This window comes from Macrosteles quadrilineatus, unplaced genomic scaffold (genome assembly GCF_028750875.1).
Source record: "Macrosteles quadrilineatus isolate MER2022 unplaced genomic scaffold, UCM_ALF_1.0 Scaffold_13__1_contigs__length_4303367, whole genome shotgun sequence".
In the NCBI taxonomy this organism is placed as follows: Eukaryota; Metazoa; Arthropoda; class Insecta; order Hemiptera; family Cicadellidae; genus Macrosteles; species Macrosteles quadrilineatus.
Genome location: NW_026542606.1, coordinates 1,560,320 through 1,587,105, shown reverse-complemented (window position 1 = coordinate 1,587,105; position 26,786 = coordinate 1,560,320). Strand labels below are relative to the sequence as shown.

Below are 26,786 nucleotides of genomic sequence, written 5' to 3'. Positions count from 1 at the left end.
TTTCCCTTAAACATCTTCCTACGTCGACATCAGACCTACCAGATATCAATAAGGTTTCTAATACATCTAGACAGCATGACCGTTCCCCTTCTCAAAACAATGTCTCCAGCAGGTCCAAATCGAAGCCCAAACAAACTCCAAACTTTGATGAATTGGGAATCAACGGGTTATGTTTGTGATGCGGCAAATCTAATCATTTATCTAAAGAATGCCGAACGGACAAAAGCAAACTAAAATGTTCTGAATGCTCAAGACTAGGACATGTAGGTAAAGTTTGCATCAGCACACTTTTGAACAATAGGTCCAAGAATAGCACACACTCAACTAACTAGATAAACGACACAAGTGACCACCAGTATGGTATTCAAAACATAGTAGACATATTTCAAACCGAAGCCTCACCACCGATTCTTACAGTTGTGAATATTGAAAACAAACCTGTGGAATTTGAAGTAGACTCCGGTTCAGGGTATACATTTCTTCCCATAGACAAGTTCAATCAATTACACCTAAATCTTTCAATCCAACCAACTGGCTTACTTTTTAGATCTTACACAAAAGATGTATTCAAACCCTATGGTAGAGGTCAATATAAAATACAAATCTAACATCTCCAAAGGTGAAATCTACACTGTACCAGACAACTGCCCATCTATCTTAGAACGTCAGTGGATTCGCAATCTACAAATCAAGCTATCTGAAATAGACAATCATCAAAAATCCTCACCATACACCATACACACCAAAGCAAGACAGTACAAAGTTGGAGACCGAGTCCAAGCACGGTACTGCTCAAACAACAAAAATCTGTGGAAACCAGGAACCACTATTAATAAGTACGGACTCTTACACTACCTAATTAGACTCGACAGTGGATATGTATTCAAGAGACACATCAACCTACTACGACAAACGGAAATGTAAAAAAAAAAGTCTATCAAATTTGCTCCCACAGTGCAAAAAGCCACTTTAGAAGAACCAAGACCACATCATCCATTTGAAGACCTCATCACCATCCCACGAATCAATGAACAACCTCAACATGAGAGAGGAAATTAAAGTCCAGTGCTGCGCAGATCCAACAGAATATATCGCCAGCCTGAAAGCCATATTTGAAAGACTTTGTTACGTCTTAATTTTGCAAAAGTAAATCAAGTTTATTAATTGCATGTTGTATCATAACTTGACTGCTATACAGTGCATATTTTTTGACTACTACCCTCTGTAATGTTTCCAACTTAGGTTGGGCGTTTGTGTATTGTTAGTTGTAATGTGTTAGTTAAGTTTTTTTCACCTGAAGACGGGATCAGATTCCAGATCCCGAAACGTTGTGTATTGTTTTTTACATTCGTGATGGAAAATGTCCACAATAAACCTTTGAACAACATTAACTCACCATCACCAACAATGAACTTCAAACAAAGAAGTCTTAATTTTATTCTTCAACTAGCTGTACCCACGGGCCTTGCCCCGTTTAACTTCTTAATTTTCAAGATGAGCTCGTTCGCATGGCTCAATCACGTCCTGGTTGAAGTTCGTTCGCTACGCTCACTCACCTTTAGGTTGGAGCTCGTTCGCTGCGCTCACTTGCCTTCAGGTAAGCTCGTTCGCTACGCTAACTCGCCTTCAGGTTGAAGTTCGTTCGCTACGCTCACTCACCTTTTGGTTGCAAATTAGCTGTTGTCATAAATTTAAAAAAAATAATAGTGCTGCACCCTGTTGGTAATCCTTGTAACTTTAATGCTATTGAACATCATAGAACAAAACCATCTTGTTTGATTGAAACAGCTGATAAGATTCATTAATTCCTTTTAAATATGAAAAATCATAAGGTTAACATGGGAAAATCCAGAGCCACTGGGGCGGAGTCCGAGAGTCTGATCAGAATAAAAACAACTTAGTTTTCCTATTTAATGCCTAAAGAATCGGTGTACCAAATTTCAGCCTCCTAGGTAAATGGGAAGTGGGAGAATTAGTGATGAGTGTGTCAGTGAGTCAGTGAGGGCTTTGCCTTTTATAAGTATAGATATTGCCAGTTTCAAAACAAATGATCTTTTCTAATAAGCGTGGGAGAATTATAGTATATCAACCACATGTTTAATAATTATACAATGTTCTATGTTGGCAATAAGTCAAAATCTATCATATGTTATTATTAATAATTAGAGTGTTAAATAAGTCATCAACAACATTATACATTTTGTATCAATCACTGTACACAATACATAATGTATTGTAAAATAAATATTTTAAAATGAAGCTACATTTTTCAATCATCAAAGTCAACAAAATATGCATGCATACACCAGGCCACGACAATATTGTAGATTTTGTGACACATATTTTTGTTATAACTTTTTTATTACTCAAGATACAACTTTGTACCTAATAACCTTTTCTATTGGCCATATTATTTTTATTAAAACAACGTTTTGACCGGTGTCCCATCTCGTACCGTTATCGAGATATAGTCGTTTCAATGCATAGCACGTTCCGCCATCTTTATCCCCCTCCTCCCAAGTTCTCGACCACCTGAAAAGTAGGTGACATGAGTATTTTTTATCACCACAGTCCGTATTACAACTATCAGCAAAGATATTAGGGAGGTGGTAAGAAACTTCTGCAAGTAGATGTTAGGAATAGACAGAGTGTGGGTTAATAGAGCCCATCCCCTGGGTAGAGACGGGAAGTCAATCATAGCCCATATACCAGAAGATACGGATGTAACCTACATTCTCATTTATAAGAGATATAGTGGAGGGGAAATCATCGCTATCAATAAAAAGTCCAAATTTATTGAATGTTTAGAAGTTAATAAGGTTCATAATTATAATATTGTAAAGGCGAGTTTCATTAATGCACAAAACTCAATTTGTTTCCTGCCATTATGTTTAAATTATAACCACTGGGAGCAAGATTTTGAGGAATTAGAATTAGGGACGGCCCGGAAACAGTCAGGAAAAATTATAGCCTCAGGAAACAAAAACCTCTACCCCGATTCCCCGAGGTCCAACCTCTGTTTGCTCAGCACCGGATACTTGACGTGGCGGGGTCGCCAGTCGCAAAGCAGAGCCTGATTTTTGCATCCATGCTGCACTTCCTGACCAAGGACTGAAGTGGCGGGCTCGTCATGACCCACTGAGAATGCCTATCGGCAGTATAGATTAAATCAACCCCTGCAATACAACAAGGGCACTCCCAGGGATACTTTGTAGTAGTTCCAAATAATATTTTACAATAAAAGTTTACAACCTTTATTTAAGTTACCATGTAAACTAAAATAATAACAACAAACAATAATCATAACATGTGTTGACAAACTAAATACAATTAATAAACCAGCTGTCAATACACCCTCCCTTCTCTAATTTTATTTCCATTTATTTTCTCGCTTCATGTGGTGGCAGCGGTTTAGTACCATAATGTCAGAATTGTCGGAAATTAATAAATTGACAAAACAGAAGCCATCTCCACCTGTGAGTAATGTTCATTTAGAGCCACCAGAGCCTTTTGATACCCAGGAACCTTCAAAATGGTCTCAATGGATACAAGGAATTGAAGTTTATCGCTCAGCATCGGGATTATCAAAGAAAGAGGAGAACCAACAGGTCTAGGAAGTGAAGCTGATTTATAACTCACATCTCTTGGACTCCTGATAAAAGGAAGACTTATGAACAGGTGAAAAACAAATATAATGACTATTTCTTAGTTCGTAAAAACCTATTTTATGAATGAACAAGATTTCTTCAAAGAGAACAAAGACCTTGCTAAACTTTTAAAGCAATGGACAGGCTGAGCGTGCAGTTAAATTGCTAAAAACATTCTGAAGGAAAATCAAGATCTGTGGGGAATTTATGTTAATTAGAAAGCAATGTGGACTGTATTATAGTAATTTTGAATTGGATACACTAATCTTTTGTTATTAAACTTATGCGTAGACTGGGGGCCCCCTTTGATGAATCCTGAAATGCTATAATGTTGATAAGTTCACTTTTTCACACTATATGATGTTAAAAAACACTTCAATTGTCTTTATAATAAGTTATAAGCCAGCGGTAAATATTTATGTTGGTAAAGAGGTTTATGGTATTTGAAAATGTAGGAGAAAAGGCATGTTAAGTCCTCATAGCAACAGGACTTGCCCAAGAGTGTGCCACTTTTCTACTGAAGGAAGGAGTTGGTCATGTGATACATATCAGTGACCAATCAGAGAGCTAGTCTTGAAACCATTGGGGTTTGAAGATACTGATGCACTCTATGAGGAAAACATTTAACTATTTGAAATGGTATTTAAATGGAGATTGTGGTGAAATCAGTTACATATTATTAGAGTGCATTAAAATTAAAAATTAATATAAGAATACTTAGAACAAAACAGTATATATTTTTGACATACCGGCCCCCTTGAACCGATCCGGTTCAACAGAAAAACAAGAACCATGCATGATTGAAATATGAGGAATAAAAATAAGGAAGGGGGTTGGTAGCCAGAGTTATGTTAGGTTAGTTTATAGGAAGGCGGGAAACCTTAACTACAGGTCGTGTTAAGGTTTTTGTAGATGTCTTGATTTGAACGACTCTTACAGTGCCATCTTGACCAGGAGAGGCTGAGATGATTCGACCAAGCATCCAAGCAAGAGGTGGAGTATTGTCTTCATGAATGATTACTAAGTCTCCGATCTTGAGGTTTTCTTCTGGAGTAATCCACTTAGATCGTTCTTGGAGGGTCTGCAGATACTCTCTATGCCATCTGTTCCATATGTGTTGAGCAAATGCGTGCACAAGTTTCCACCGTTTCAGGCGATTTACAGAGATATCCGTGAGATGAGGTTCTATTAGAGACGTCAGAGGTCCTCCTGTCAGGAAGTGTCCTGGAGTTAATGCTTCAAGGTCAGATGGGTCTGCAGAGAGTGGTGTAATAGGCCTTGAATTTAACATTGACTCAACACGAGCAATCAGTGTTAGAAACTCTTCATAGGTAAGGATTTGTGTACCTATGACTCTCTTCAAGTGGTATTTGGCACTTTTTATTGCCCGCTCCCACAAGCCTCCTTGGTGTGGAGCTCGAGGTGGTATGAAATGGAAAGTTATTTTGTTGTTCTGGGCAAACCGTTGTGTTTCAGGTTTTATCATTAGGTCTTGGAAGCATTTTTTAAGCGTTGAGGCTGTTCCAATGAAATTGGTGGCACAATCTGAATATAAATCTGATATAGTGCCTCGTCTGGCAGTAAACCTAGTTAAGGAAGCAATGAATGCATCTGCTGAAAGATCTGTGACCATCTCCAAATGTACAGCCTTTGTGGCAAAGCATATAAATAAACAGAGATAGACTTTAATTGGCTGCAGTCGACGTAAGATGTGAACCTTTACTGTAAAAGGTCCAGCATAATCCATAGCGGAAACATTGAAACAACGAGTAGCCGTAACACGTCCAGCAGGTAAGTCGCCCATTAAAGGTGCTGTCATTTTAGGCTTAGCTTTGAAACATCGAATACATTTAAATATTCTGGAGCGTATAACACTTCTCTGAGACAATATCCAGTAGTTTTGCATTAACATTGCTTGAAGGAGTTGCGGTCCTGCATGTAGATATATTTTATGAAAGAAATCAATCAGCAGGTGGACTACAAAATGGTTCTTGGGAAGCAAAATGGGATGTTTTGCACTGTACTTAAGTGGTGAATTTTTCAGTCTTCCACCAACTCGTATGATTCCTTCTTCATCTAAGAAAGGTGCAAGCCGTTGTATTTGGGTAGAACATGTTTTCTTAGCTTGAAGCGATTTGATCTCATTTGCAAAGCATTCCTTTTGCACACACCAACATATGCGATTTGTTGCACTTTCAAATTCCTGTTTGGTTAAATGAGTGGTTATTTTTGCCTTTAGCTTTAGACATTTAATAAAATGAAGAACATAAGCCATAACGTTTACAAGTTTAGACCATGAGGAATATTTACTTAAAAAATGTAGTTTAGAGTCATCGGTTGATGTTATGAGGTTGAATGTCTCTGATTTCAGTTCATTAAGAGATTCTTCAGGATCTGGGGAAAGTTTAGTTTGTGGCCATGTAATTGAGTCCCATTTAAGCCACTTAGGTCCTGACCACCAGAGCTCATGATTCATTAAAGCGGATGGTGTTAGGCCACGAGAGGCGCAATCAGCAGGGTTCTCTGCTGAGGAAACGTGTCTCCATATGCATAAAGGAGTAAGCTCTTGTATCTGAGCTACTCTATTTGCTACAAATAGTTTTAGCTTGTAAGATGGGGTGTGGATCCATGACAGAGCAATCATAGAATCTGACCACGCATTGATAGCTGTAATATGGTACTGTTTATCAAACTTATTGATGCAATAGTGAAGCAAATTGGCAAGTAAATGAGCGCCGCATAGTTCAAGCCTAGGTATTGTAGTGCGTTTAAGCGAAGCTACCTTTGATTTTGCAATCAACAAATGAGTTGAAACATTGTGATCAGAATCTTCTAACCTTAAAAAGACACATGAAGCATAGCCTGATTCACTAGCGTCTGAAAAGCCGTGTAATTGTATATTACTGGCGTTTACCATGGGAAGGTAGCGAGGTATTTTTAGATTGTCAATTTCTGAGAGCTCACTGATAAATTGAGACCATTTCTCAGAAAGTGTCTCAGGAAGCTGAGTATCCCATTCTAACCCTAAACACCAAATGTGCTGCATTAATGCCTTTGCCCAAAAAACCAGCGGACAAATTAGCCCCATGGGGTTATAAATCTGAGCAATAAAAGAAAGAAGTGCTCTCTTTGTATGTACTCCTAAGGGTTTGGGTATAGCATAAGAAAATTTGTCTGTTTGTGGTATCCATTTTAAGCCAAGGACACTGTGACAAGGTTGATCAGTGCTTCGAAGCATGAGGGGAGTTTCACGATGATCCAGCGGAACATTTTCAAGAAGTTTTTCATTATTAGAAGACCATTTTCGTAGCTGAAATCCTCCTTTGAGTAGTAAATCGATAACATCTTGCTGTAAGTCAAGGGCTTCATTTAAAGTGTCACAACCTAACAAAGCGTCATCAACATAGATTTGATCTTGCAGAGCTTTGGCTGCTAGCGGATGGTTATCACCTTCATCGGCCATTAGCTGTTGGATAACACGATTGGCTAAATATGGACTTGAACTCATGCCGTATGTAACCATGGTTAACTGATACACTTTGATCGGATGAGAGGGCTCTTTTCTCCAGTAAATCAATTGAAATTTTCTATCATCTTCATGAATTAATATCTGCCTAAACATTTGTTTTATGTCACATGTGAAGACATATTTATGTTGTCGAAAGCGAAAAATTATATCAGTGGGATCGTTATGCAGTTTTGGGCCTTGGTGTTGTAAGCTGTTAAGCGAGATTCCAGTAGAAGTTGGGACCGAACTGTTAAAAACCACTCTTAGCTTGTCTCCTTTAAAAACACCATAAGGAGGCAGGAAGAAGTGAGGTTCGTCTGAGGGCGGAATTGATTCACAAATTTCCATATGACCAGAAGTCTCATAATCTTGCATGAATTCAACATATTTCATCTTGAAGTCTGGTTGAGCAGCAAATTTATTTTCAAGTGAGTTAAACATACGTTTAGCTACAGGTGCTGAAAGACCCAATTTCTGAGGGGATTCCTTAAACGGTAAACGACAGATATATCTACCGGTATTGTCACGTGAGTGTGAGTTTAGGAAATGTTTTTCACACTCTGCATCAGTTGGCGAAATTTTCAAAGTTTGAGGCGGTTCTTCAATTGACCAGAATCGTTGAAGAGTAGCATGAAGATCTAAGTCGTTAGTTGAGAGAAGAGTGGATATTCCACTAAATTGAAGCGGTTGATTGGAGGGAGCAATAGGTGCGGCACCAAGCACAACAAAGCCAAAAATTGTTCTCATAATGAAGGGTAAATTTTCTCCCATACTTACAGGCGGCTCAAGTAAAGTTTGAGGGAATAGATCCGCTCCTATCAATAAATCAATGGGACCTGGCAAGTCAAAGGTTGGATCGGCTAGCATGTATTTTTTCAGTTGAGCTTTGATGAAGGGTGAGAGTTGAACTCGAGGCAGGTTACTTGTAATCTGATCAAGAATAAGAACAGGATGAGAAGAGGCCAAATTTGACCCACTGAGGGAAGAGATATTCAGATGTGTGAAACCTTTAGGCTTTATGTTAGCCACAGAAATTCCTTTGATATCAGGGACGCCAACAGCAGAGCGTTTTACATTTAATATATTTGCACAACTTTCTGAAATAAGTGTGGTTTGTGAGGCGCTATCCAAAACAGCACGCAAAACGAGACCGTTTCCTTTGTGAGTAGAAACTTTCACTAAAGCGGTTGCAAGCAATACAGTATTATTCTGAGTACGAGCCAAACCCATAAGAGTATTCGATTGATTGACATGATCAGGGGACTTAACATTACTTGTACAGGGATCAGTGTTTGCTTCATTCAATCTTGTTTGAGCCTGGTCAAAATGCAGGAGAGTATGATGTCGTTTTGAGCAAGTAAGACAAGTCTGTTTAGATTTACACATTTTAGGTTTGTGCATACCAAAACAGTTTACACATAAGTCCTTACTCTTAATGAAGTCAAACCTGTCTTTAGTATTAATGCCCCCAAATTTAGGACATTTGAATACTATGTGAGTAGTAGCGGAGCAATAAATACATTTAAGCATTCGATCTTTGTCGTTAGACGACAACAATACAACATTAGCCCTATTAGTTTTAGCCTTATTCGCAAAATTAGATTTGATTGGGTGGTTGCTCTTATTTTCATTTGGTGAAAATGTTTTGTTCGAAACAGAAGCTAACTCCGCAGCCTCCTCTTGTGTACATTTATTTTCCAAGAAAAGAATTAATTCATTGATAGTAGGGACCTTTTTTGAGTCATTACGTGAGTGCTCAAACTTAGTGCGGAGAGCAGAATCAAATTTACGCAAAATATGCGTTGTCAAAAGCAAACTTTCATTAGCAATATCATGACCAAGAGTTTTTAAGGCCTGGTAGTTTTCATTGTAAACTGAGAGAAATTTCCGCAATTGTTTGACAGTAGGCCTAGTAAGTTGAGGTAAATCTAAGATATTGTTAGTATGAAGAGTGATTAGCAACCTTGTATTGTGGTATCTATCTATCAGAGATTGCCATGCTATAGCATAGTTCGCAGCGTTAAGAGGCAAAGATTTCACCAAACTCAATGGCTCATCTGAGAGACAGGATAGCAAATATGTAAATTTTTCTATGTTACTGAGTGACTCATTAGTATGAACTGCATTTTCAAATATGCTATGAAACGACATCCACTGGTCTGGTTGACCAGAGAATTTACCTAAATCCAATGAAGGCAATTTTATTGTCGGAGGTACAGCCACAGCTTGTGCTGTTGAACTAGCGGTGGACTGATTCAATTGCTCAGATACTGCAGGTGTAGGTATTAATGTGCTACATAAGCTACTAATATTTATGTACAGGTCAGATATTTTATCTTGAAGTTCGGTTACCTTTTCATCTACGATGTCTTCAGGTAGGGGAGTTGTAGAGAACAACTTATTAACAATTTTTTCAAATTCAGCATGTTTTTGAGAAGCTGCAGTTGAAAGTAACTTTATTCTATTTATTTGTTGATCATTTAAAGATTCAAGGGCTTGAACAGTACTTAATGTTGTAACTTGCTTGTCAATACTACTAAGTCTTTGTTCAATAAGTTGACTTTGCTTGACAAAAGATAAAAATCTCATTTTGGAATAGAATAGTCAAACACACAATAAAACTCAAAAGGTCTGTATAAACTCCACCTTGGAATTTATAAATTAAAGTTATTTCTTCACTAGAAATTTCAATAACTTATTTTGCAAAGTATTTGCAATATAAAATCACACTAAATTATTTACATTTTAATTTTCTTTCCAGAAGTTCCAGAAGTATCATTTAATACAATAATGATCAATCGACAATATTACTGTACAAAGCAATCAGCTGTTTTCGTGATAGATGAGAATCAATAACATTTGTAGATAATCAGAACAAGGAAAGGAAGGATAATTATTTCTGGCTACACAATGAATATCCTGGAATGCAAACAGAATACTGAGAGGGGAAGGGGGGTATGTCTGCTAGAGATAAGGCTCATGAAATGGCTGAGATATAATCATGAATATTTAAAATTGGACATGAAACTAGACTTTCACTTTTGTGCATGTTTGGAAATGAAATATGAAAAATCATCAAACTTAAATATGTTTGATTTTGAAAATATATAGTACAATGTCCTATGATTTAAAAAAATCAATAAAACAACACTGGCTTATTTAATAAATGTTCACAAATTATAAAAATGTGTTTGTGATAAAATAAAAAATGTATTTCACAATGAAATTAAATCTTAACAATTCTTTAAATATTTCCAACGCACTGAGTTTATCCGTCCGGCTCGAAGTACCAAAAATGTGGGGAATTTATGTTAATTAGAAAGCAATGTGGACTGTATTATAGTAATTTTGAATTGGATACACTAACCTTTTGTTATTAAACTGATGCGTAGACTGGGGGCCCCCTTTGATGAATCCTGAAATGCTATAATGTTGATAAGTTCACTTTTTCACACTATATGATGTTAAAAAACACTTCAATTGTCTTTATAATAAGTTATAAGCCAGCGGTAAATATTTATGTTGGTAAAGAGGTTTATGGTATTTGAAAATGTAGGAGAAAAGGCATGTTAAGTCCTCATAGCAACAGGACTTGCCCAAGAGTGTGCCACTTTTCTACTGAAGGAAGGAGTTGGTCATGTGATACATATCAGTGACCAATCAGAGAGCTAGTCTTGAAACCATTGGGGTTTGAAGATACTGATGCACTCTATGAGGAAAACATTTAACTATTTGAAATGGTATTTAAATGGAGATTGTGGTGAAATCAGTTACATATTATTAGAGTGCATTAAAATTAAAAATTAATATAAGAATACTTAGAACAAAACAGTATATATTTTTGACAAGATCCTTATGAGGACTTATTAGCATATCGTTCTACTCCACTAAGCTGCGGTTACAGTCTGCTGAGCTCCTTTTTTATAGGAAAACCAGGATCACTGTTCCTATTTCAGACGAATCATTGAAGCCTAAGTGGCCAGACTTGGAAGGCAATGGACAGTTCAGCGAACGAAAACACAAAACTACAACAGAAGACACAACGTAAAAGAGCTACATGTTTTGATTACGGGGTAAAAAGTGTGGGTGTCTAACCTGATGTAGCCTAATATATACTAGTGGTTGGAACAAATTTCAACACATATGGTCAACATCGATGGGAAATTTTATTGAAGGAGTTCCCGCAAACAATAGATTCCAAACATGTGTTGACCAATTAAATACAATTAATAAACCAGCTGTCACTACAATACCCAGTGACAGAGTCAGTCACCCTTTTAGTCACCTCTTACGACAAGCCTCAGAAGGCTGCGGTCCTATTCTAACCCAAAAAAATGCACAGGGGATAACATTTCTTATAAGCTAGTTGCTAGAATACAACATTGAATTTATTTGCCCTGAATTTATTTGCCCTAGTAATGAGCATTATTGTTTAACAGCGAGGTGGTGTGTGGGCGGGACCTGACTTGGAGCTGTTGACCGACCTTCATAACCAGTTCAACACCAGGTCGGACATCACCGAGACAATTGTTAGGTGTGTTTCTTGTGTTAAGTTTTAGTTGTAGTGGAAAGAAGCTCATACCTGAAGGAGTACCTACTTTACGGTAGTGGTAGTTCTGACGCTCCAGAGCTTAAGTGTAACAACGCAATAAAACAATATTGAAACAAATACATGCTGTTGCTGGTTAAACGTTGAATGCACTGATAACATTGCATACCCCCCTTGATTGATACCCTTTAATGAAAGTTCCTTTTATAAGCTACTTTAACAGGATCACTGTCTAACCACAGATGATGTTATTTTTACAGTAACAATGTATGTGCCGAAAAAATTTTATTTGTACTGCTGACTTTACTTGTTTCCCTTAACTTTTGGAATCAGTTGAATCTTCAACTTTAGATTGAAGACATTCCACTCCTATCATGTTGGAGGGTTGAGTAATTATTCAAGTGTTTAAAAGTACTTGAATCAAGACTAGTAGTTCCTTTGATCAATCATGTAATTTCAAACATACTTTATCATGTCAAATGTTATTAATAATTATTGTATGATGGCTATTACATTTGTATGAGTTGTTGGATGTGTAATAGTTATAATTTACCACTAGGGCGTAAAATGACTTCTTCTCATCTCAAGCTCCAGTTTCACTGAAAATGAGCAAAAAGTTGAAAAGAAACTTTTTGCCCATGTGAAGAACTACCTATATTTTTTGTGTTATTGAATATTTGAGCAAACAAAATCACAAAACAAAAAGTATGTAAAGATAACCTCTCAAAACGACTTCCACCTTTTTACTTCTCTGTGTGTGTGTGTGTGTGTGTGTCTGTGTCTGTATGTGCGGATGTGTACAGAGCTACAGACTACACCTGTGGTCCGATTTTAATAAAATTTGATATGTAGGTACTAATCCAATTTGATATGTAGGTACTAATCCATGATATCTCCAGGCGTTTTTCCATTTTTAGAAATTTTAATTTTTAATGGTGATTTCCCATAAAAACCCATAAAATAACAAAATAATACCCCCGCCGCAGCAAACCTGCAGACTAAGCAAATTTCCATTTGACTGATTGGATTCACACTGAAATGTCTACTTAAAAATATAACATTTATTCTTGATTTAAATAGAATTAGTTTAACAAGTACTTAGGTTTGCTGCATCAGGGAGGGTAAAACTGTTTTTTTGTTTTTTGTTTTTTTTGTTAAATGTGAATAGTTAGTAAGAAATGAAAATATTTTCCAAATTTGATCAAAATATGTTCACAAACAAGCAAACTACAACAGTTTACTTATTCTCCATAAGAATAACATGGGAATTTTAAATTTACAATTTTTTTGAATTTTCTCCGTAACCATTAGGCGCATAATAACGCTTCAATATACTAAATTATTCGTTTTTTTAAGCTCTACAAGATGGTTTGGAAAGAAATTGCTAAATTTTATGTTTTTTGGGTCAAAAATGGGAAAAACCTATTTTTACCCCATAAAACCCCCCGTAAACCCCCGTTCCCATGGTCCGATCATGCTGGATCGCGAACTCGTTCGAATAAACGTACGTTTACACGTTTGTACCAAATTTCATCAAAATCGGATCATTTTTGCTCGAGTTATCGTGCTGACGGACACACACATATATATATATATATAATGAAGAAAGCATATTAACTCAGTACCCTGAAATTATTTTTATTTTTAAAACTCTACATGTTTCGACCTTTAGGCCATTTACAAAGGGGTCTGACTTAGGGGAGGTACGAATGAGGCATTAGTTCAAAATTCCTCCGTGAACAGCGCTGTAGTAGAGAGTACTTTGGCAAAGAAGGTTTACTAATCGCAAAAATAGTTCTGTTCATAAAATAAAATTATAAATGCCTCAAATTCAATTTTATTATTTTTTAATTATAAAATTAAACCATCATAACCTAACCGAACTAACCAAACTTGCTGTTAATGAAATAATATAACAAAAGTTTATTAATAGAAAAAATAATTCTGTTATAAAAATAATAAAACTAGAAATTGCTCTACTAAAATTTTATAATGACTTAATAATAAAATTAAACTGTCATACCCAAAACCAAACCAACCAAACTTGCTGATAATAAAAAAAATCTTGGACAAAAAGTTAATGCCACGAGCGGGATTTGAACCCGGGACCTTCAGCATATCAGCCCGGCACGCTAACCATTAGACCACCGAGGCCGATGACTACTGATGGTTTTGTTATGGTAATGGCGTTCCCTCAGCTAATAAGAAGCCCACAGCTGTCATCATAGCCTCTTCTATACCTCCCCTGAGTAAATACCTTTACAAAGAGTAACATTTAACCTCACTTCAAACACAAACAAATTAATTAACAAATAAACATCATGTGATGATCTTTACATATGATTTTCTTTTTTCTTAAAATGTATAGTAAAATAATCTTTGGTCATGGAATTTTGTCATATATATATATAGAATTTTATTATGGTTGTTTAATTTATCCTCCTCTTGATGTTTGTGTTAAATATTCTTTAATTTTAAAATTTTTTCATATATAGGATTTTGTTTCTTAACTTGCATCGTTTTGATTATATTTGTTGGATCATTCTTGTAGCTGCAGTATATATGATATTCTTCTTTTGTATCTAATTTATTTCCTTTTGATCCATAGTCCAAAACTGTCATATCTGTTTCTACTTTAGTGAATTTATGATTCTCATTAAGCATGTGTTCTGCTACATTACTTTTCATACTAGTCACATTCTTTGATTCAAAGTTATTGTAAATTATGTTATTTTCCCATAAAAACCCACAAAATAAGAGAATATCATATTTAAAAAAAAGCCGGTTTTGATTTAAATTAGTATGTGATGGTCCTTATTCTTAACAACATAGTGCAACCCTCCCCACATTGCTGTAAAGATTATGGTTCAAGAGTTATTGTAAATTCTGTTAATTTCCCATAAAAAAACCCATTAGTCCAGCAGCTAGCTATACTTTAGTGTGCAAACTTGCGTATACTCAATATTCTTGCATAACGTTTTAGTTTGATGTCTAGGGAGTTTAAAAAACCTGGGTGTTTACCTCCTACCCCCCACGTTTTCCGGCTATGACGACATCATAATGGTGGCCGTTGATTTTTTTAAAGCGTATATTTCGCAAATTATTTGTTGGATCGGAATGAACTTTTTTTTGTTTGAAAGATAAGTTTGAATGCTATCTCTTTTACATTTACACATTTGTTGTATGTTTAGTACATTTTTCGTAATTTTGCAAAAACCTGTATTTTTTTAAATATTTTTGTGTTATTTTTGTTTTTAACCTTTTATTGATACAATATATCAAAAACCACCAATAAAAAAAAATTGTAGAACATTTAAACAGCTTTACAAAATTACCAAATTTGATATGTTTTACTCAAAAGAATACGTTAAGAAACTATATAAATCTCATAAAAACACCTATTTTGGCGCAAAAACGCCTATTAGTCCGGCATCTAGGGCAGTGCGAAAGTCTTAAATAGACAGTTTTACCATTCAATGTTGATGTATGTGTCTAATGAAGTGTTTTCAACTCGGATGTCACGTCTGCACTGTGAGGTACCAAATTTTGAGGGGGGTAAAAAAACGTATTGATAGTCAACAAACACCATAACTTACCCGATTTTTATCCACAACATCCTACTCCTAGGCCTATGTGTTGGCCATAGCTTGGGCTATGGGCCAAAGAACGTAGGCCTACTTTTAATAACAGTGAAGTACACAAACACACCCACAACTACATATTTATTCATAATGGCACTCTTTTTCACCGTACAAAGTTAAACCGACCGATTTTACAAGTATTTATCACGGACAACGGCGACATAACCTAAAACTGGTGTTTGTTGATTGACGATAACAGACGATAACTAGACCGAATCCCCGATCAGCTGTTGGCTAGGTTTGTAGGCACTTATGCAAACCAATCCCTGTCTCTGATCACGGACGGTATGGTTATCTTGAGTGTGGGGGGTTCTTCCCGGAACCTCAATTGAGTCAAGGGTGTCGCCACCTCTGGTGGATAGGTTCATCCGGGTGGGTTCCACTTCTATACCTGCCTCCTTTTGGGAAACCCTGATGGCCTGGCAGTGATGTTGGGTCTGACGGGCAAACTAAGTAGATCGGGTGCTGTTCCCCTGCATATCTAAACTCTCCACAAGATCACACCACTTAGTTTTGCGATTTTCGGCAATGACTGACATAAGCTCTTCACGTGCTAGAAGTGTGTCCTCAGCAAAGGGATCATTGTCAAAGAGACCTTGGTATCGTTCTAGCAGTGGCTTTGCCTCTTCAGAGAGTCTTGCGATGTAATGGGTTCGACAGCCTCTAGGTATAATTTTTCTCGAGACCTGCTGGACAAGCTTAACGAAGGAGTCATACATATCAGGTTGTGGAGGGATATTGGCGATTTCTCTGTCAATGATCTCCCTAAAACCCGTCCAGTTGGCCTTTTTGAAATTAAACCTGTGCCTTAGAGGAACAACTTAAGGTTTAACAACAGCACTAACGGTGCATACTATAGGTTTATGTTGAGTTCGGGGAATCGGATCACTTACAGACTTTTCACACTGGGAGGCAATCCTGCTACTCAAAAAGATGTTGTCAGGGTTATAACCCCTCTTCCATCTACCGCTGTTAAAGGAGCAAGGGAGCTTAGGATCGTGTATGAGCTGCAGGTCATTTGCCTCAGCCTAGGTTTCAAGTTTTGTCCCATTTTCACTTGTCTCTTTGTATCCCCAAGCAATGCTCTGACAATTAAAATCCCCCAAGACGAAATTAATGTCATCATTGCATAGATTATCGGGCTCTGTAAGATTCGGGAGGCTTATACAAAGAGATGACACTGTACTGTGGTGTCCTGACCATTAGTATCTCAGTATTGTTCCTCTCAGTCAGCGAAGCTGAGGTGATGTCATTGTATGGCCTGGCAAAAACAGCACTACCATATTGATCATGAGGTCTCTCTAGAAAAGTAAAACGTGTTGTGTGAACCTAACACGTTCCATAACAAATATGTTGTTGGTTGATGTTAGATTTACAATACATTGATGATTTAGTTAAAAATTGGAATATTTGTCAACAGTGTAAGGTAGTGAAATCTTTCAATTACATTTATTTAGTACACGTTGTAAGATTCTTCTTTACATGTTGGCTTCAAATATAGGTAGGTTTTTCAAGGTGAAACAATTTAAACTCGAGAAAGACATTGTAATACAGTATGATGCTAAGGGTATCAATACGTAAGTTTGAAGTGCATAAGAATTGCATACAGTAATGTATTGTCATACAGTGTGACGCTAAGGGTATCAATACGTAAATTTGACGAAATGCCGGCCATTTTACTATACACAAAGGGTATTGAAACGACGACGATGTCTAAACTGCCGCAGGAAATGTTCCTGATTTTGCTGAGATCGGGGACGACGACGATGACGCTTCCGTGAGCGCGGCAGTCAATGGTGATGTCTACACGTCCCTGGAAGATTTCATGATAAAAAAAACCATAATTGGCTATTTAGAATTTTGCATTGCTGCATTTTGTCTTTTTTTTAACCATTATCTTAATAATCGTTATGACATAAAGACAGGGTGTGTGTATTACAACCAAATTATTTAGAAAATTTGGTTAAACTATGAATAAAAATTGGTATTGGTATCAAGAAACGAGAATTGTTACATTTTGGTATCAACACTCACTATTTGTTGAAAAAAAAATTATCTTGAAAAATCTGGAATTAGTCTTGAAAAGTCAGGAATTAGTCTTGAATTTGAAAATGGAAATAAACTAGACAGCCTGAATACACCACGACCAAACCAAGGCAGCCATCACAAGGCAAATGACTGCTGAGACCACCGCTGGAAGGAGGGTAGCATTGGTTTTGGGGAGGGGGGGTGGACGCTAAAAATAACTCGCCCTACGTCAAATTTACATGCAACACCCAACTAGGGATAAGTCAGTGTATCTTTGACAATTAAATCATATCAGTACAGTTTTTCATTTCTGTAGGCTATCTGCTATATTTCGTACTAAGTTGGCAAATAAGTTTCTAGGGTTTACTTTAAAAAAAAAAAAAAAAAAAAAAAAACAGACTTTGATTAAATTAAGTTATAAAATTGAATTTTGTGATGAAATAAACCTCTAAATATGTTGTTGTTATTTTATTTTTGTCATACACTAATAATAGAAATGATGAGGTACAGATGTTATTGAATACAATTTTCAATGGTAAATAAGTGGTTACAACAATTTTTCAGGGGGTGGGATTCGTGTCTAGACTGTGAATCAAAAGATTTATTATAAAATACCTACAATAAGGATGTAAATTGAACAATAATTTTGAAACAATATTTTAGTAAGATTATTAATTTTCTTTTCTTTTGTTACTGTTAATGAAATTGAGGTAGTTTTAGTCCCAAAATGGATCCTGGAGATGTCTATAGTTTGAGTTAATAATAAATGGAATGTTCTCACCAATCTTCTATAATAATAATTTTCTTCTGGATAGGCTTAAATCCTCCTTTCTTCAGTTAATTTGGATATTTTGACAATACTTCATTTCATAATTTCACAATTTATTTATCACAACTGTGTTTCTGTATGTTCTTCTTGGATGCCTTAACTGCACTGTCACTGTTCATTGTTGTAAATAATTTTGTAAATTATGGGGTTCACATAAATAAAAACATGGTTGAATTTTAGTGATAATCTTGAACCCAGATGTACTGTATTTTAAATGGAGGAATTGTTTTGAATAAAAATAATTTGATAAGTCAATGAATAAATTTTGATTAAAAAAAAATATATATATATATATATATATATATATATATATATACAGGGTGGTAAAAAAGTCCCTGGACAGTTAAATATTAAAAGAAATAATGCAGATAGAGCTGCAATACTTGGTACAAAGTTACAGGGCATAAAACTCTATTTTAACACATATTCAGTGATCCAATAACTCTTCAGGGGGACGGCCCACAAGGAGTCGGAAGAAAATCTTAAATGGAAGCATAGGTCAATATGCACATTAAATTAAAGGTCTTCTTTAGTAGAATACAATGCCGCAAACCGCACTTCAAAAGGTTGATCCTGCGCAAAATGGCAGATGTTCAAAGATTTCTTGAATCCGCCATTTTGAATCTTTGAACGACTGCCATTTTTTACTCAGGCATTCTTTTGAGCTTCAATTTACGGCATCGTAATCTACTAGTGAAGACCTTTAATTTGATGTGCATATCGACCTATGCTTACGTTAACAATTTTCTTCCGATTCCTAGGGCTGTGCCCCCTGAGGATAAAGCGTATAATAGCAATGTAAATTAAATGAATCTTTGAACAACTGTCATTTTGTGCAGGGTCAACCTTTTGAAGTGCGGTTTGTGGCATTGTATTCTACTAAAAAAGACCTTTAATTTGATGTGCATATTGACCTATGCTTCCATTTAAGATTTTCTTCCGACTCCTTGTGGGCCGTCCCCCTGAAGAGTTATTGGATCACTGAATATGTGTTAAAATAGAGTTTTATGCCCTGTAACTTTGTACCAAGTATTGTAGCTCTATCTGCATTATTTTTTAAAATATTTTACTGTCCAGGGACTTTTTTACCACCCTGTATATTTATATATATGTTGAGACAATATGGTTTTAGTAATATTAACAATGAACATGAATAGATATTAAAAATATAACAAGATTTAGTTTAGAATTTAATTAGGCCTAATGAATATATTTGTAAACATTGGTTTTTGAGTCATTACAGTGTCTAAAATCAATATTATATGTGTAACCATTTCATACTGTAAATTTAAGAACATTTTCCTCTTCCCGCTCCCCCCCCCCCCCCCCCTATTGCTAATGCAAAGCATGGGAAACTGCATTAAGAACGTTACAAATGTCGCCAACCTTGGACAAAGGACGTTCAACATGTTAGTTAAAAAAATAATTTTCACTTTCTGAATGTATTAAAATTTTAAGTACTGTAAATGTATTTTGTATTTTACTTCAAGTAAAAGTACTTAAGTTTTTTGTGACATTGTCAACTTATTTCATTTCTTGGCAATAACGTAGTATTGTATCTTTTTCATTTCATTTCAATATTTTGATTAGTCAAAGATTTTGAATTCACCTCTTGGATATTATTTTTACAATATTGAGTTAATAAATGGGACATGTCTACAGAGCAAACGACAGTATAACTTTCGGCTACAACTGTGGAGGAATGCAGGTGTTCTACCACCAGCCTTGTAGTGGCGCTGTGTTGGCAGGATTGCCTGCTCCCTCAGATCTCATGGGGGTGGTAGCACTGAAGGCCAAGCGTCGTCTGGAGAGGGACCATAGCATTGTCTTGTTGTAAGGTGAGACAAGTTTATGTATCATCATTTATTTATATTTACATTCATAAAATATAAAATTTTAGATGCTGAACAATGGGGAGCTGATGGTATCTTGATAGATACCATTTATATACAATCCTCGTACTTATCTAAAATTCAGAAAAGTTGTTTTAGTGATGTATCATTAACCCTCGAGCGGGCGCTTGTAGTTTTTGTTAATATAAATATGCATAATGGGTGTCGGCATCGTGTCCAGCTCTACACTTCACGCACGTCATCCTGGGAATGCCCCTAAGCTATTTTTACCCCCGAATTCTTCCTCATTTTGTTGTCAGTTGCAATTCAGTGACGCGGTGTCAGTTTGCAGAGGTTTACTCCACGTGCGCCCTATCGCGTAAGTCCTTAGCGCAAAGTTTATTTTCTCATGCGCTATTGTCAAACTGCGTGTATATTTTATACATACAAAATTATAAACATGTTTAAATGTATTATTTAGTTTATAAACACAAAAATATCGACCAAATATACTACTCAGAATCAAAATCAACACAAATTAAACTTAAATAACTCAATCAACACTAATGAATAACGTGTGGTTCAGAACAACATTATTGTATCAAATCAAATCAAATCAAAATCATCTTTATTCATTTTTATATACAATATGTATACATAAATGGCGTCAATATAAAACTATTACTAAACTTAAAGACTAACATAGTGTTGCTTAGTTTTTGTATGGAATTCATTAAAACTATAAAATGCACCTTCAATTAGAAAAGATTTTAAAACATTTTTAAAATTGCCAGAGGTTATTTTATTTTTAATTGAAATTGGTAGGCTGTTAAAAAAGATAATCCCATTATAGCTTGGCTTCTTTTTAAAAAACTCTTTGTTATGTTTTGTAATTTGAAAATCATGTCTTCGTCTAGTATTATATTCATGTTTGTCGAGATTTTTTGATAATGTGCCAATTATGTTCTTTATATAGAGAATAGTGTTAAAAATATAAAGGCTGTAAACTGTCATTATCCCTAATTCTGAAAAATAAGTTTTACAAGGAGTGTCATATTTTAGTTTTAACATAGTTCTTAATGCTTTTTCTTGCCAATATAAAATTCTATTCATGTTAAAATTTGAAGTAGCTCCATAGACTTCAATGCCATATGTTATGTGTGAATGAATTACTGAATAATAAACCGATTTAATTGTTTTCAAATCACAGAAATTTGACAGTCTCTTTATAGCAAAGATCCCAGAACTTATTTTAGAGCAGACTTTATTAACGTGACCTGTCCAATTAAGAGTACAGTCCAACGCTAAACCTAAAAAATTAGTATTTTCACAAAGGTTGAAAGGTGGCGCTGTTGAAGTAATAGATTTTGACTTCCTGCAAGAAAATTTAATAATTTTTGTTTTATTTTTATTAATTAATAAATTTAAGCTATTTAGTTGGTCATTAATTATATTGATTGCAGTGCCAATTTCAGAAAAAACTTTATTAATATTTCGGTCAGAGATTGTTAAATTAATATCATCGGCAAAAATACTGAAATTGTTATTAGCTGTAAGTGTATGTAGACAGTTTGGCAACTTTCCCAAATAGCAAAGAAACAAAAATGGTCCAAGGACAGAACCTTGTGGTACAGAATAATTAATAGATCTGGTTTTTGAATTGATTTTAAAAGCTTTATTATTTTCAATGTGTGATATTTCTACATATTTTTGGCGATCTGTTAAATAAGATTCCAACAAAGCTAATTCTTTGCCAGATATACCAAAGAAAGTTATTTTTTTTAATAAAAGTGAATGGGAAACACTATCAAAAGCCTTTGTTAAATCTAAAAAAGCAGCTACTGCTTGGTTACCTTCATCCAGTTTGTTAATCACATTTTCAACAAAGGCTATTATAGCTGTTACAGTGGATTTTTTTTGCCTAAAACCATGCTGTTCAGTGTGATTGGAAAATAACAAATTATTATTTTCCAAATATTCTGTCAATTGTAATAACATGCATTTTTCAAAGAATTTTGACAAAGAGGGTAGAATTGAAAGAGGCCTATAATTAGACGGTTCATTTTTGTTTCCTTTTTTATATAATGGAATTATTTTGGATATTTTTAACTGAGAAGGAAAAACACCTGAAATGAGGCATGCATTTATAACATGAAGAAGTGGTTTGAGAATTGCCCACTTAGCATCTTTAATTATTTTTGTTGGGATATCATCACACCCAGAGGACCATTTGCTTTTGATTGAATTTATTATTTGAATCAACTCCTCTTCTGAAATGGTTTTGAACCTAAAAGTATGATTAGTTAATACTGCATCTGTTATTGGTCTATTTATTATTCTCTTATTCATTTTAATTTCAGGAATAATTATATTCTCTACAAGGTCAGCATACAAATTATTCAATATGTTGACTACTTTATAAGGATCAGTGACACATTTACCTTCGTGGTTTAAAAATAGCTCTGTTTTTGATTGATCCTTGCTACTGTACAGTTCCTTTTTGATCAATTGCCAAATAGATTTTGTAGGGTTATCTGATTTATTTATTATGTTTTCAAAATATTGCTTTTTCTTTTGTATTACAAGATTTCTGTATTTCCTTTTTTGCATTTTTAAGTTTTTTTTTACACAAACATTTTTATTTCTCCTTTTTTGTCTATAGTTATCTATGAGCTTAGTCCGTTCATGTTTTATTTCCCAATCAATCTAATTTTTTCTTTGGGGGTTACTTCTAACATTTATTTTTGGAAAGTTTTTATCAAAATTATAAAAATATGAAAATTTGTTATCAATTGGTGTTTGATATAGTTTGTCCCAATTTTCATTTGTCAAATCATTCACAAAGTTTTCAATATTTGGTTTTTTAAAACAACGTTTCATTTCCCACAGCCTTATATTTTTATTTGTATTTTTGACATTATCCAATTCAAGAATTTGTCCATCGTGGTCAGAGAGTGCAGTTACAAGACAAATTACCCTTACATATGTCTTATTAATATTTGTAACAAAGTTATCTATTGCCGATTCACAACTATCAGTTATTCTAGTAGGAATATTTACTGTGTAATACATGTTATGTGTCTTAAGTAAACTAACAAAATCAATTTTTTTACAATCATCGGTCAATACATCAATATTAAAATCTCCTCCAATGCATAAATTAGTATTAAAACTTGATAGAAAACATAAAAGTTTGTCCAGGTTTTCTAGAAAACCAGCAATATTTCTTGAAGGAGTTCTATAAATGCCAGCTACAATAACCTTAACATTGTTCAATTCTAATTCGACTGTACAAGATTCAAAAATCTTATCTGTGTTTAAATTATCTATTAATGAATTAGTTAGTTTTTTACATCGAATTTCTTTTTTAACTAAAATTAATACCCCGCCTCCTTGATTCACATTCCTTACATAATAACTCACAGTATTATAGCCAATCAATTCAAAATTTTCAATTTCAGTTAATGTTAATTTGTGCTCTGATAAAATAACAACATCTGGTTTAATTTCATCAATTGTGATTTCTAAAGAATCAATTCTGCTACTTAAACATTGTATGTTTTGATGGAAAATATATAATTTCTTACTCTTACTGGCTTTTGAAACAGGTGCTAAATTAGTGTTTGTTTTGGTTTTTTGTTTCTTAAAAAATACTTCTTATGATTAATTAACTTATTATTTACATTATCAGTTTCAGTTCTTGTTCCTATGAAATTTTCTTCGATTGAGCGTAGTCTCCTCATAAATTCTCGAGCTTTACTTTTGTCAGGAGTTTTGAATCCATGGAAAAGGGAATCAGATGACATTCCAGTAAGTGTCTGGCAATCTTCAGAGTTTTTGTGCTCAAGTGATGTAGGTGATTTATGGTCTATTATGACATTACTACAGTTCACTTGTTCCTTAGATGGGTGGTCATGTAGAACAGCAACAGGTGTACTTGCTATTTTGACACTCTTCTGAGATAGAGTCTGAGCATCTTCAGGTAGGCTCGCAGGAACTCTTAAATTCATCTCTCTTGTGATGCAGCTCCGTAGCATAGCTAAAAATGTTTCATATTCTAGCCCATTCTTTAGCACTTTTGTTGGTTTCTCCTTCTGAGCAATTATTTCCACCCTTGCCCCAGTGATGTAGTGGAAATCCACTATATTTTTGGAGAAAATATTTAGTGATATTTTGTCCCTCACACAGCCCAATGGAGAACAAAGAAGTCTTTTGCAGTTTTTCTTTTTGAATTCCTCTGTGAATTTCTTGAAAGCTAGGTTATAGTCCATGACTGTGGGTTTACTCCTATAAATATCCTTGGTCACAAGCCCATAAATTGCGGCACCTTGCTTGTTCTGGAGAGTAACATGGCTGTTTAGGCACTCTGAACGTAAAGGTCGGCCAAATTTCTTTCTGAAGGCAAGAGCAACACCTCTACTCATCTGTCTTTCGTCCTCAAAGTCACCAGAAATTGAGTGGGCAAAAGCTACAGACTACACTATTAGCTATTTACTAGGAGATGGAGATTGCAGTCATTCTCAAGGAGTTTGACCTGGGTATAAGTCACTCTAATTGATATCAGCAGTAACAAAACTCAACACAATTTATCTTACTTTTTAACTACAAAACTCAAATTTATATTACAAATTTAAAAGATAATGGCTATATACTGCCCCTCCCTACCGGTACCAAGAATGACCTTCATCCACCATTGTTACTTAAATTCTAATTCAAATGACCTTAAAATAAACTCCTTCTATCTCTTACAAACCATTTTTCTTTTATATACCTGTCCGTATTCCGTCTCAGGATCTAAACATTCTAAACACCTCAGGAATACCCGGCGCCTCCACCAGCTTGTCACACCCCCCTTAGCTACTCGCTTGGCTTACAATGAGATTAAATATTTGTTTTACCTTTTATCCCTTCGGGGCGTGGGGTGGACTGAAGTGAAGAGACGCTCAGTTGCTCAAAACAAACTTTAATTTGACACAAAACCAAGAAAAAACAACTTAACGTATCATCAATAAAACTCACACAAAATATTAATCAATTAACGCTCTACTTCGGACCCTCCTTTACTATATTTAGACCTGTGGTCTCCGGCAACCCCAAATCATGTTACCATCTCGACCCGACACTCCCGTCGCGTCCATGGACCGTCTTCTACAAGCTCCCCGTGGCGACTGACGACTGACTACTGTAGACTCTCGTCAACCAGGTACTCCTAGGTACAGAAGTTATCCCCGGTGGCGGGATAATTGCCCAGACGCGGGGAAATTATGGGGCCCTGCGTCACAATAATTTGCAAAAGCTTTCATTTAAAGACTCGTGAGCTTCCGATTTGTATACAGCAATGGTTATATAATCAAATTACTTATTTCCTATAATCAATGACAAATCACAGAGTAACGAAACTAACCTCATAGTTATATAGAATATTTTTGTATTCAACCAGCTGTGAGTTAAAACAAATGATATTCCACTAAAACAAACTTAAGACTTTAAAGACTGCTTTAAAAAATAATTTTGAACGTCTAGTATTTTACTATGTATATTTAAATAATCTACCAAATAAATAAACGTATCAATCATTAGGCCTATAGAATTACACATAGGATAAATAAGTCAACCCTAAGTATGTCTTTAAATTTTTATCCAAATGCTGAATTTGTGCCACAAACGCTGTTATGTTAAGCAAATTATATTATATACCAAAAGCTAATTTAGAACTTAAGCGTCGGCTGCTAGAATTTTCAAAAATTAAAACTTAATTTGTAAAAAACTGGGTCCCTAAATTAAAATTATGGCTTCGACATTCCCTAGTTCTCAAATTTATCTTTCTTTCAACACAAAAATCATGAAAATCCGTCGAGTGGTTGATTCAGAATCGTGAAATAAAAAAACCCTGTCACGTTTTAATATATAAGAATGTTATGAACAAAGAAACTAGGTTTATGATTAGGTTATTCAACATTTACATATTATATTTCGTTATAAAAACAAGTAAAATGGGTAAAATTTATGTTATTTAGTGTTGCGGAATAAAACTCTGCATGCGCCCGCTCCTGTTTTACTGGTGAAGCGCCTCCTCAAGGGTTAAATAAAATTACTTTAAGCTTAGTTGTAAATAAGTTGAGTTCACTACAGATGAGTTAGTAGAGTGGTATTTTTCTGCACGTTATTTAGATTTGTTCTGTTTTAGTCTATATTTCCCTATTTATTTCCTTGATGTTTGAGAGCTTTAGTTCTAATTCAAGTTCATTTAGCTTTTGTTTTGTAGCTCTTAGAGGCAAATGGGGTGTTTTTGTGAATTTTAAGTAGGGGTCTGCGGGCCATACTTCTTTACTTTAAGTTGGGTAAAAATAGTGCACTGTAGTGCATAAAATATTTTCTTACTAAAACAGTTATTTCTGCTACCTGGTTGTGCATTTAAATTAAAATGGCAGATAAATCTTCAACTCTTCTTTCAAAATATTACAACAGATTATAAATAATGGATAAAAAGTCTTAATAAATTATTTATTGGGCAAGATTTTATTTGAAAAGGAACCTTGTATGGTAAATTGGAAGATTTATGCCCTGAAGAAAGATGTTTCAGTTAAATTAAAAATGCAAGTTTAAGTTGTGAAGCATAGTTGGTACAAGGTCACAGTGATTCTGCAGAGCGCAGGAAAGTAGTGCCAAAGTGGCACAAACCAGCTTGTTACTGAACAATCACTAACCAGCTGTCTGCAGAATCGGCACATCTACAGCCACAAGTTTCCCAA

The 26,786-nt window shown here is 35.1% G+C and overlaps 1 protein-coding gene across 2 annotated transcripts in view; it reads left to right on the top strand.

Annotated features, from left to right (window-relative positions):
* LOC129004958 (uncharacterized) overlaps positions 1 to 26,786 on the top strand; it is a 120,112-nt gene that overhangs the window by 93,120 nt on the left and 206 nt on the right. For both annotated transcript variants that reach the window (XM_054433684.1, XM_054433686.1), the window contains 2 exons: positions 11,595 to 11,689; positions 19,865 to 20,040. In XM_054433684.1, the coding sequence (XP_054289659.1) occupies positions 11,595 to 11,689; positions 19,865 to 20,039 (270 nt within the window). In that variant the 3' untranslated portion in view covers position 20,040. The remainder of the gene's footprint in view (positions 1 to 11,594; positions 11,690 to 19,864; positions 20,041 to 26,786) is intronic.